At 39.9% G+C, this 12214-nt stretch overlaps 4 protein-coding genes across 7 annotated transcripts in view; 1 reads left to right on the plus strand and 3 right to left on the minus strand.

Moving 5' to 3' along the window:
- The window catches only part of LOC136411190 (uncharacterized), a 47411-nt gene that overhangs the window by 4597 nt on the left and 30600 nt on the right, over window positions 1–12214 (plus strand). For both annotated transcript variants that reach the window (XM_066393681.1, XM_066393680.1), the window contains exon 2: window positions 255–369. The gene's annotated coding sequence lies outside the window, so the exon portion shown is untranslated. The remainder of the gene's footprint in view (window positions 1–254; window positions 370–12214) is intronic.
- LOC136410982 (spermine oxidase-like) lies at window positions 1419–3127 on the minus strand. The gene has a single exon (XM_066393377.1). The coding sequence runs from the start codon at window positions 2969–2971 to the stop codon at window positions 1499–1501; it is 1473 nt and encodes a 490-aa protein (XP_066249474.1). The 5' UTR covers window positions 2972–3127; the 3' UTR covers window positions 1419–1498.
- On the minus strand, window positions 5451–8040 carry LOC136411193 (esterase B1-like). The gene is made up of 8 exons (XM_066393686.1): window positions 7857–8040; window positions 7640–7790; window positions 7036–7173; window positions 6834–6990; window positions 6421–6788; window positions 6041–6370; window positions 5842–5992; window positions 5451–5792 (listed from the first exon to the last, which is right to left on the minus strand). The coding sequence occupies exons 1-8, from the start codon at window positions 7919–7921 to the stop codon at window positions 5482–5484; spliced, it is 1671 nt and encodes a 556-aa protein (XP_066249783.1). The 5' UTR covers window positions 7922–8040; the 3' UTR covers window positions 5451–5481.
- The window catches only part of Dab (DAB adaptor protein), an 83313-nt gene continuing 79288 nt past the window's right edge, over window positions 8190–12214 (minus strand). For 2 of the 3 annotated variants that reach the window (XM_066393669.1, XM_066393670.1), the window contains exons 11-12: window positions 8605–8743; window positions 8190–8554 (exon numbers count right to left, since the gene is read on the minus strand). In XM_066393669.1, coding sequence (XP_066249766.1) covers window positions 8247–8554; window positions 8605–8743 — 447 coding nt within the window. In that variant the 3' untranslated portion in view covers window positions 8190–8246. The remainder of the gene's footprint in view (window positions 8555–8604; window positions 8744–12214) is intronic. The other variant, XM_066393671.1, reaches the window with a different exon arrangement.

Here is a 12214-nt window from a genome sequence, read left to right on the forward strand (position 1 = left end):
TCTAACGTTTGAATATTTCAAGCAACAGCAATTAATAGGAAAAATAAAGAATTTAGGAACTACAATTAATTAATTAAGGAGCGCATGTGGGTTATTTAGAGCGAGAAAATCGTTAAAGTGCACAGTTCCAAACGAAGTCACATCGACCTAGATTGAGTTATCTCGGAGGCCGATTGGATGTTTGTCCTTGAATCTAGGGAAATCTTACTATAATGCGTATTTTCAGGGTTAAAATCAGTGTTTTTTTCTTTCAGTGGAGATGGAGAGACCAGCTCTATAACGGAAGGGTTGCGCTCGGCCCTTGCCCGACTGCGACAAAGATCAACCCCCGCAAGCCAAACCTCCCCGTTGCACCACCCCCGGCCCAACGTAAGTATTCATTTTTCATCCCCTAATTCATAGGATTAATCGCCAAGAATAACTCGCTACATCATCGTTCTAACAACGACAACATTCTGGGCTAATTGAAATTTCGCAATAACCCGACGGGATAACGAGATGGAAAACAAGCGTCTTTACGGGGGTTTCTTTTGGGGGTGAATTAGCTTAATTTGCGGCTAATTGCCGGGTCGGGGGCGACTGAGCCGCGAAGGGAAATTCCCCAACAACAAAAGACCAACTTCTACGTTTATGAAGTTTGATTAAGGGGAAAGTTACTTCGTTCTCGATTTTACTTAAAAAATTACTTGTAATCTCAGAAATAACCCATTAAAGGTAAACTTTTCACCGTCGCGAAGAGCTTCATGAATTTACTATTGTTGGCCTGTAATTGAAAAACTTCCTAATACCATAGGGGGCCGGAAGTGCCCTTTAAATTGTTGGTTTTTAATTATTTATTAATCTGCAAACGAGACCCACATAATTAAAGGTTCTTCAAGGGCAGAAACATCTACCGAATTGACAATATGGAACGGCAGTTCGTCGTAATGGGAGGTCGAATTTTTTTAATTTAAGTCTCTTTAAAAGCATTTTTCAGCAGAAATGGGTTTGTAGCCGTAAATTTACGCAAGAAGTGAGCGGAGTGCAAAATATCCATTTGAAAGTTTATTTTAAAGCAGCTATTCTATGCCATTGTAGTTTGACATTACACTTCACATTTTCGTTAGTTCTATATCTAAGCAGCGCAGAACCCAAAAGCTTGCACGGTACTCATTTTAATTTCCTTTTAAACCAATTTCCGAAAATCTTTGATAATCCGATATGACCATTAGTAATGTGTAAATTAGAGTAAAATCCAGAGGCGTGCATCAAGGTGCGACATCAGTTCCTGCTATTGGGTACGCAGTACTAAAATAAATCAAGGGTGTACCAAATATATTTCGGATCTAGTTAATGCAGTCTCTGACAATCCACACAGCTCAAAGGCGTACTCAATTGCGTTGATTCATTTATTTTAATAAGATGGGAAAAAGATTAAGTAACAAACAATTTTTTTATTACTAAACAATTACTAACCTAGACATTATATAAACTTCTTCTATTACTAAGTCATTCTTTTTTAATCTTCCTCCTTCTTCTCTTGACTCCTTGACGTCACCACCCGCTCCGCAACCTTCCTGCCACTATCAATAGCTCCATGCACCGTTGCAAAATTAACCGAGTTCGTAGCCTCCCCCGCAAACAGCAATACCGGAACCCCCTCCTCATTCTTAATCGCTTCTCCTAAATTCAATCTCCCTGTTCTAGAATCCCCCCTCACTGACTCGTATGAATAGGTACCAAGAAAATTATGGTTGTTTCGCCATTGGGATCTAACAAATTTCTTCGGCAGGGTCAATTTAGGGAATGAGGGCTTGAAACAATAGGTGACAATAAAATTTAAACCTTTTAGAACCTCCTCAGGGGTTAAATCTTCGATTCTAGGGGATTCTTTCCCTACGAACCATGACATAAGGACTTTAGGGTTGTCTTGCACTGTGGTTAAACCTGTGAATGACTGAATCCATGTGAGGTTATTTTTGGTGCTCAGGAGGACATGTTTGGCACTGAAGAAGCAGCTGAGGATTTTTGGGTGTTCTTTATTCCACCATGTGTCTTCAAAGAGAAGGGCAATTTTGGTCATTGTCCCATAACCGATGGCTTCTATTGCGGACTGGTATTGCTCAGGTAGAGATGGATGGAACATGCTTTTGTAATGTTTTTTGAGTACTCCTAATGAGGGGGTGAAAATTACTTGCTTTGCCGAGAGATTTGTGCCATTCTGCAGGGTGATACTGATAGAGCTTCCATTGTTCCAATGGGAAATTTTTGCTACCTTGCTTTGCAGCCTCACATCAATTTTCAGGGGATTTTGTTGATGATTTCGCATTAGTAAATCTAGGACATTCCTGTATCCTCCAGAAGAGAAGGAGAGCATTTGGTCTCCTGGGCATTCTTCATAATCAGAATGAAGGCTCAATTCGGATAAATCCAGGCAGCTTTCAGAGGCACACTTATAGTTCCCTAGCCATGGGTAGGATTGGTTTAACAGCTGCAGTTCCTTCATTTCCGCGCTTTTCACCAGAATTTCAAATAATCTATCCAGACATTCTTTAGCTTTATCAGTCCCCTTGCAGGCATCTCCCTCCTGATTATTTTCTCCCTTTTTGTGCACGATCGAATGAGTCAAATTCAGCAATTTCTCCTGAAAAGTATGATCTACAGCTAGTCCATTTGCACTGTAGTGCAGCTCAAATCCTGGGGTATCAGAGTCTAGCAAGTTCAGTGGAGCTGCGAGTTCATACACCGTGTTCCCAACCTCCCCATGGCAGAACTCAGCTCCCAGATCCACTACCCCATCCCCGAAGGGGATGGTGTTAATTCTCCCTCCAATGCGGTTCTCTGCTTCCAACACTGTAACATCATTAACTCCATGGTCTACCAAATGGGCAGCTGCAGCTATTCCGGCTGGACCGGCGCCAATCACTACTACCGAACATTGGCAAGTGTTCAAGCACAAACTCACTAGAAAAAAACTTAGAAGATTCTTCATTTTCTTGATTTTTCTCGATTAATGCTGCAGTTTGGGTTACCGAGTCTAGATTCCATTGAGCGTGAAAACACTTCAATGAAAACATAATTCGCCATGAATAACCATTTCGACCGTTATTAATCAATTCAAGCTGTTTCCTGTGTTTTGTAATGCTGTTCGTATTGTAGAGAGATTAATCTGTTGTATAATACGTGTTTGTGCAGGTTTGGACTTAGAAATAATTTATAATTCAGATGGCCAGGAAATTAAAGCAAATTTGCTTCTACGGATTAGCTTACTGGGATGTGTTACTGAGAAAAATAATTATATTAAAATCGGATTTTAAGCAGATCTTGTTAAAGCCATGATAGCCATAGAATAGAGTTCTCTAAGTATTTGAAATTCACATTTTGTCGCACATGAGGTTACAATCACATGTAGCAGGTGCAAGTGCAAAAGAAGGGTGATTTTTCAAAGTGATGCATATCTGGAATTTTCTAGACAATTCTGGAAACATTCCTATTGTTTAAGTTAGTTAGAGGGGTCTATTTTTCAATATAGCGGGTGGACATAATTTTCTATATAATTTTGGAAATGTTCTTGTTTCTAAGAGGCTCAAATTTTGTTTAGTAGGAGCCGTCACAAGGTCAGATTTAACGACCTTATTTTGTGATATAGTCCTTAAGGAGAGGGTTGGTTTTTGAAACCGGCGAAGAAGCAGGATTTTCTAGAAACCTCTGGAGATGTTGTTATTTGTTTCCAAAGTGAAATGCCGTTTAACTTAGACGGTCAAAAGTGGATTGTCTGGAGTTTCGGAACTTTCAAAATTTTCTTCTGCACTTTTCCAGATTTTTCGGAAATGGTTTTTTATGTTTTCAGAATGAACTTTCCATTAACTAACTCCATCAGTAGGCACAGTTTGAAGCGAATTATAATGCATAAGAAGAAGGTTGATTTAGACAGTACAAATATTTCATTTTTAATTATTCTTCGAAAAATACAACACAATATGCTCATAGCTTCCAGAATGCGCTCCAATAGGTTGATACTCCCTAGGAAATATCTAAAATCGTTACATAGTAAGAATCAAAATTCACGATATTTTAGCCACAGAAACTGCACAGACCCATCATTTACAAACAAACTAAACCCTTCAGGATACATGTTTAAACTTCTGAAAACACAGAACAACTCGTTAAACGGAATATCGATTTGGAATTAGCGCTGCAAAGTTGCCCATTAAATCCAGTTGGTCAGTTTTCCATACGGCATCGCCACAGGTTACAGTATTCATAGTTCAATAAATACCAGCGCATGTGTATTGATTTCCAACTCCATTGGTACCTGCACAATCCAGAAATCATACCCAGATTCCTGATGAGTCTGGAAAACCATCATTATCAACGAAATCTGGATTCAAAATAGGCTAGAATAAGCCAAAATTGGGATTTCCAGACTTTGCAGATTTGGTGCATAAACTCACAACCAGCCTCCGATCTCGATTCGCAGTGCTTCCAGCTTAGATCTTCAGGACGATGTTGGTGTGTCACAGGTACCCAAAATCACCAGCACAGAAGGTTCCTGAAGGCTGTGGAAGGAAAGTGTTTTAAATTTTAATCCCGGATTTCGTACTCATCTGGAAGCCCCCAATGAGCAATTGTTGTTCTTAAACGTGCAACAGAGGTAGACTGGCTTAAAGATGGTTTCAAAGCACCCAAAAATGGTGTTAATTGTTCCAATCGGGAACCAGCTATCTGTATCTTCTTATCATATGACTTAATGAGTGTCTTCACTTAATCGATTAATCAGTTCCATCCAATCCAAATCCATCCTCTCGAGAATATACCTCTAGTAGAAAAATCAGAATCTCCTTCCTGTCCTCACTTTCGGGAGGAACTTTTATGAGATGTGGTGTTCCAGAACGAAGGGTGTTTCTTGAATTCTTAGTAATGTGTAACTAATGAGCAAATCATTTGAGATCGGGAGCATATGATTCTACTCTTCCTCCCCGATGATGTCCCTGAGGTCTTCAAGGTAAAAAGCAAATTCATCGGGATGTCACACTCCTGAGCAGATTTTTCTCGGGCTTCTCAAGAGGTAGTAACCAAGTCCAAAGCAGAAATTTTCCAGAGAATATATCATACAACTCAAAAAATAACATTTTCAGATCATAAAATGCTGCTTACTCACTGGAGCCTTTCCTTAGGGGATTGCTATGAATTTTAATATAATTTCTGCTTCGATATATTAGTCCCAATGGCTCTCCTAATATCCTCATTAGAAGTAGAAATTACTTGTATATGGACTCTAGAGAGTCGTTTGGATATCCATAGTGCCTTGAAAAGGTCAAAATTACTCAATAACAAATTTTGATAAAACAAACAATGATGACATTGACCGTTGTCGGAGCAAGGTTTTGATAATTTCTTTTATTTTTAAGTCATTAAAATACAATTGTTATTCGTCTTTCTGTTTATTCTCCCATTGCAATTATTGCAAAGGAATTTTCAATCAGAAAATAATCAAAGAATCTAAGAAAATGTCCTCAATGGATATTTATCCAAAATCTTCCACCACTCCTCCAATCGGTTCCTCTCAGGAATATCCCGCTTCATCTCCAATTCCGTACCAATATCCATAACGGCAATGTGCTTTTCCTCTTTGACCCTCAGCCAGGAGGGACTCCCGGAGTTCTGAGAAAGAGCAGGGTTTCCATTTCTGGCAAAATTGGTCCACAAATCCACAAACTTCCTCATTGATTTGTCCTCGATGCTTCCGGGAGTAATTGGAGGGGTTAAGGAGGAGTGAAAGAGGTATCCCAGCTCATCTGAGTGGCCCACTCCTGTAAATCGATGTTGAACAAAGTGAAATATGGATTGTCGAAATTTTACCGGGTTCCTGAGTTTTATTAAGGAGAATCTTCAACTGATTTAGGCCTGCATTTAGAGACATTCGGTATAGGTAGATGGGAAGTGTTGATGTTTTGAGATGAAGCTTTAGAGACTCAAATATCCCCACCAGGAAGAATGAGTCCGTCATAGGCTGAAGAGAGTTTGATGATAGTCAAAGTTATGCAAGAAATTTACATACCCCATAACTAGTCTTCAATGCTTCAGGAGGGTACAATTTTCCCAGGGCCTCAGCAATCTCCCTCCAAGAATCACTGCACTTTTCCACCCCTAAGTTAACAGGAATAATCTGTCCTAGCTCTAAATCTGGAACTTTCACCCCCATTTTCTTCCCCTCAATCTTATCCAAGTCCAAGAGCATCCCTTCATCTTGGGTGTACCCCATCATAATGGGAACTTCATTGTAGCCCCCTTCTTTGATTATATCCACTGGATTTTTATCCAGGAAAGCTGTAGGGTTTGGAGTTTCTATTACTGCCGAAAAAGGTCTTCTATCTGCTGGATAAGGTGACTATATGGTTGTCCATTAGAAATCTATTTTGTCCCTAGATAAAAGCTTACATCATAAATCTTCTCCTGGACCTTGAAAATTTCTCTAAAATCCATAGTTTTTAGCTTTTTAAGTGCTTCTGCTTGATCCTTGGAATCAGGAACAAGCTCTACACCGTTGTTCTTTGACCCCCAAAACCAAGAGTTCAAAGCGCAGCCGCTCTGCAAAATCGCCTTATGAAATAACCCCTTGGAGGCCTTGGAGAGGATATGTGCATGCACTGAAGACCCCCCTGCGCTATTTCCGAATATGGTGATATTGTCAGGATCCCCTCCAAAGTTCCTGATGTTGCTACGCACCCACTTAAGAGCGAGAACTTGATCTTTAAGACCCATGTTACCAAATACCCCCAAAGAGGGATCATCAAAGCTGAGGAAACCTTTTTATCTTCATTATTTCATAGTTGCTCTACTATTAAACCTACCAAGAGCTCCTAGACGATAATTGAAGGTCACCAGGACAATATCTTTTAAAAGGAGGAAGTCTGGACCATATACATGAGGACTGCTGGATCCCACAGTCAAACCTCCCCCATGGATGAAAACCATCGTGGGTTTGAGGGTAGAGTTAGTTTGCAACGGCTAAATTAGGGATTAAATACATTGAGGGTGAGAGTTTTTGCTCACGCGTTTGGTATAAACATTCAGGTAAAGACAGTCTTCTGATCCCGTAATGTATCTCTCGAAGTCGTCTCTGGAAATGCAGGATTCAGCTACTTCAGTGGCGTTTCTGATCCCTGACCATGGCTCAGGTGGCTCTGGAGGCTACGAAAATCCAATTTTAGAGTTTATGCATAAATAATAGGCCAGTGATGAAGGGAGAAGGTGGAGAACATTAGAAGAATTCCAGTTCGATTAATATTGTTATTTTCCCAAGCAGATGAAGCTAGTTTAAACCTCCAACGCCTGTAGAATGTCGATTCATATCATAGGTACTGGATACCTCGAAGTATGAAGGTATCTAGTACCTATGGTATTCAGTTAACTGGAGGCGCTTTAGAGGGCCTCCAGTCAACAAGATACTTCAGGGGCCTTCAGGGCCTCCAGTCAACACCTCTTGTGTACGACTTTAGTACGTCGATTCATTTGGACTTTGACGTATTTTATTTTTTCATTAGTGGAAATGACTTTAGAAAAAACCTTCGCTTTCTCTACCATCAAAAACATCAGCAGCAGATGGCGACACATAAAAAATCTGCCCAACTATGATAATTTTAAATCCATCACCTACCTGAAACCTTCTCTCCCCCACTGGAGGCTTCGCATAAGGGATCCCGAAGAACTCATAAATCTCTTCACCATCGAAATTTTTTCCAATTTTCCCTCTGAGCTGGCCAGATGGGATGATTACCAACGGATTACCACTGCTGGTCATTTGAGTACTAAACATTAAATAGTTTCATTACAAGGAAAGGGTTTTTTTGTTCGAAAGGATCAAAGCTACTTACGACGATTCCGGAGAGATTACTGCGATCACTCCCGCAATCACTAGCAGTATAGTGAAATAATGCATTTAATTTTTGTCTAGAAACCCCACTTAAAGCTTCGAGACACATTTGTTAAGAGAGAAAGTAAATGCGACCGCTTCAAGGCGAAAATTGTCGGTCGTTGGGAACTAAAACTCGCTTTAACGAGATTAGATCTAGCTTTGGCCTTGACCGTCGCAAGAACATCGTTGACTTTTAAAGCAGTTATTCCTTTTCTCGGGTGAATAATTTATAAATAAACAATTCTCTAGAAATCGCATTTAATAATCAGCAAAACAAGTTCGTTAACAATTACTTTATTTTATCAAAGTCAGTACAAAATAGCTTCTCTTCATCTTTCTATATCTAGTGTTATTCAAATTTAATCAGAGGCCACTTCTTCAACAACCCCCACCACACTTCCAAGCGACTCTTCTCTGGAATATCTTTCATTTGCAGCTCGGACCCAATATCCAGCACCCTTATGTTATCCTCACTACTAACAGCCTCCCAAGTCACATTCAGGTTCGTGCCAATGGGAGTTGGATTCCCATACCTAGCAAAATTGGTCCACAACTCGACGAACCTCCTCATAGACCTGTCCTCTAGGCTTCCTGCGATTATTGCGGGGGTTATTGTGCTGTTAAAGAGGTAGCCGAGTTCATCGGTGTGAGCCGCTCCTAAAGGTTATAATTCAAGGAAAATTGGGAGAGCGAGTGGGAGATATTACCTGGGTTGTCAAGCCATCCTAAGAGGACTTTCAGTTGGTTTAATTTGGCGTCTAGAGACATTCTGTAGACGAAGATAGGATGAGTTTGGGTCTTGAGGTGCAGCCTCACAGCTTCCATTGAAGATACCAAGAGAACGCTGTCTGTCAGTGGCTAAATTTTTTTTATCGGATGTAGTAGCTATTCTCCAATAGTATTTTTAATTTAGTTCCTATAGCTATCTCTAACAGTTTTTAAGATATTTCAAAATTTTTGAGAGCATTTCCTGAGAGTGTTTTTTTAATGGAGCTAACAATTATTTTTCGTTTCACCATGGAAAACTCGATTTTTCCCACGAATCATGAGATTTATTCACAACTAACTAAATACCCACTTATTAACTTCTTGTAAACAGTTTTCGAAATATTTGACATTAATTACCTAATAAGTTCAGTAGTTCCAATACTTACATTATAGCGCTCACTATAGGGCTTTCCTTGGTACAGCTTCCTCAAAGCCGCCACAATCTCCCTACTGTCCGTACTGTTAGGAGTCACTCCCATGTTATATGGGATGATCAGCTCCAAATTTTCATCCGTGAGGTTAGTACCAATGTACGAAGCAGCCCCATCAACCAAATCATAAAGCATCCCTTCGGTGTCCGTGTACCCTAACATAATTGGAACCTGATTGTAGGTTCCATTCTTGATGATTTCTACTGGGTTAAAGGGGATGATTGCTGAAGGATTGGCATACTCCCTCACTGCACAAAAGGGGCGTTTATCGCGTGGAAATGGAGACTATGAAGATTTTAATTTTAAGGAAAAAGTGCTTTTTTTTTAGTAGAAAAAAAGCTTACATCCACAACTTCACTCTGCGCAGCATAAATTTCCTGCACAGTCAACCCTTTCAAAACCTTCAAAGCCTCTTCGTTAGTGTTAACATTCCTCCCGGCCTTACCAGCCACTTCAATGGCGTTATTCTTGGAACCCCAAAAGTCGGGAGTGAGGGCGCTGCCACTCTGCAAAATAGCCCTGTGGAACAACCCTTCTGAGGCTGCTGAAAGCACATGAGTATGGGAGGAAGAAGCCCCCGCACTATTTCCAAATATTGTGACTTTATCTGGATCTCCATTGAATTGCTGAATGTTCCTTTGCACCCACTTAAGGGCGAGGACTTGGTCCTTGAGGCCAAGATTGCCGGGCAGGTTTAAGGATTCATCATCGAAGCTGAGGAAGCCTGCAAACGGGACTCATAAAGAGAAGGGAATGATGACATTTGAAGGTACCTAAAACTCCTAGGCGATAGTTAAACGTAACCAAGACTATGTCTTTAAGGAGGAGGAATTCTGGTCCGAGAACTCTGGGTGTGCTGCTGCCCATGGTCAGGCCTCCTCCGTAGATGTAGACCATGACCGGGTTTAGCTTAGAGGATTTTTTTCTAACGTCGGGAAGCTGTGAATTTAAAATGCAATTTAACACTTATTTAGGCATTATTTAAATGTACTCACACTTTTGGTATAAACGTTTAGGTAAAGACAATCCTCCGAGCCCACAATGTCGGTGGAAAAGTTGTCTTGGGAAATGCATGTGTCCCCGGGTTGGTTGGCATTGCGTACCCCTGTCCAACTGTCTCCGGGTTGGGGTAGCTGTAAATGTATTACTAGAAATATAAAGTTTGTATGCTATTCCACAGATCGTATACCTGAAATCTCAGGTTGCCCACCGGAGGTTTCGCATACGGAATACCTAAAAATTTGTAGATGGTCTCCCCATCAAAGTTCTCCCCTGTAATACCCTGCAGATTCCCTTGGTCAGTGCTCACCAACAAGTTTTGGTTAGTTTGCCGAAAGTATCCACTACAACCAAATAAATTCCCACCCGGAGTACCAAAGAAACCAAGTTACTCACTCAACGAAAAATACACTGCACAGCAATCCCAACATAAAGGGTAGTTTTATGCCTGCCATCTGAAGTTCTACTGATTTTTAGCCAAAATGGAATAATATTCTTTACAATGGACGATTATGTAGTGTAGAAATAGGAAAACCCATAGCCTTAATGTGAATTACGGCTTTTCCGCGAATTGTTTTTATTGGAGCATGTTGATAATTTAAATAATAAACAGGAGATAAGTAGTATGCAAAACAAGTGATAATTGTTACATTTGAGGTCAATATCGCCTGGTCTGCGGGGTATATTCCCAAGAGTCATACGGAAATTTGTTGTGTGTGGGCCAATGATGCGATAATTAGATTATTAAACAAGTCTTGGTGAAGAACTGCCCACAGTTGCCATCTTGTAGAATCTATAGGACCTATTTTGGTTACCAAAGATGGCGACCTAATTGTGCTTCCATCTTGCAACAAAATGCTGCTTTCCATTTCCAAATAATTGTGTGATCGAAAAAGTGCCAAGATCTGTCATTTCGTAAATCTTAGACAGTTTGTAGGACTTACAGCACTTGTTTAAGTTATCAAAGATGGCTCCTTAACTGCTTCCATCTTTATGGAAAGTTGTTTTCAGTGGCCATCTTGTGGGGAATATCGAAATTCTTTTAATTACCAAAGATGGCGGTTTCCCATCTTCAGGCACTTATAGGCTTTAATCAAATATTTCTCATCGCGCGACGTATGAAAACCTCGTTAGCAAATTTTTCATCATTTTCATCCTCCGCAGTTGCAGTAGCTTCATTTTTAATAATTTCGGTAGCATTTCCATATTTCCTTTTTATCCCTAGGTATCCCATATAAATTGATTCCAAAGAGGAAATTGGCTTACTTCAACCATAAGATATCTGATCCGCAATGGTGCAATCCTTTCTCAGGTCAATCAGTCGAATTTATCGCTTTCCAGAAAGTTTCCTGAAACTGGAAACTCGTCCATCGCTTATATCAATAAGCCGAGTTTCTAGATTTATAAGTTCCTGTTTGAGGCGCAAGTTTCAGTTTCAGTTATGGCCATAATCCAGACGCTTTGGTATTTCTGTCAGCTGCATTTGGGGATGAAAGGGTTGATTGGGGGTGAGCGGTCAAACATAATATATCACACTTGTAATAGGATATCGATTGATTATACTTGCTCCGGTTAATGTATCCCAGTTTTTAGTCATGATAATTGTTCAGTTTCCGGTTAATTTTACTGAAATATACATGATGTTATGCTACTGAGTTCTCAGCACGATTGAAGCGTTAAGGGTTCCTAACAGCTAGCAATTTTTTGTATTTAATAGAGGATTAAGACAGTGGCGTAGCGCGTCGTATAACTACGTTTATCGAATTTAAATATTAAAAAAAGAACTACTCTAAGATGAATAACTGCACGCCCCTGGATTTATTGAAAGTCATTGAAATGACCGATGCATAAAAGATGCACTTCTTTAATTTTAACACAGTGACATTACAAGAATATATTAGGGATTGATTCACACCACCCTTACAATTATTTTGATTATTGAATTTGCAATTTCAGTTAAAATAAATTCACTTTTAAAAACCCTCTCATAGAAGGTAGAAAGCATGCTTTTTTAATATTAAACAGTGGCGTACCAGACATTCATCACAGAGCACTTTTCGATCATATGAAAAGGGCTCAGGTTCTGATATTGGCCACGTTTCTAGACTGTTTTAAAGTA

This window comes from Euwallacea similis, chromosome 9, assembly GCF_039881205.1.
Source record: "Euwallacea similis isolate ESF13 chromosome 9, ESF131.1, whole genome shotgun sequence".
NCBI lineage: Eukaryota > Metazoa > Arthropoda > Insecta > Coleoptera > Curculionidae > Euwallacea > Euwallacea similis.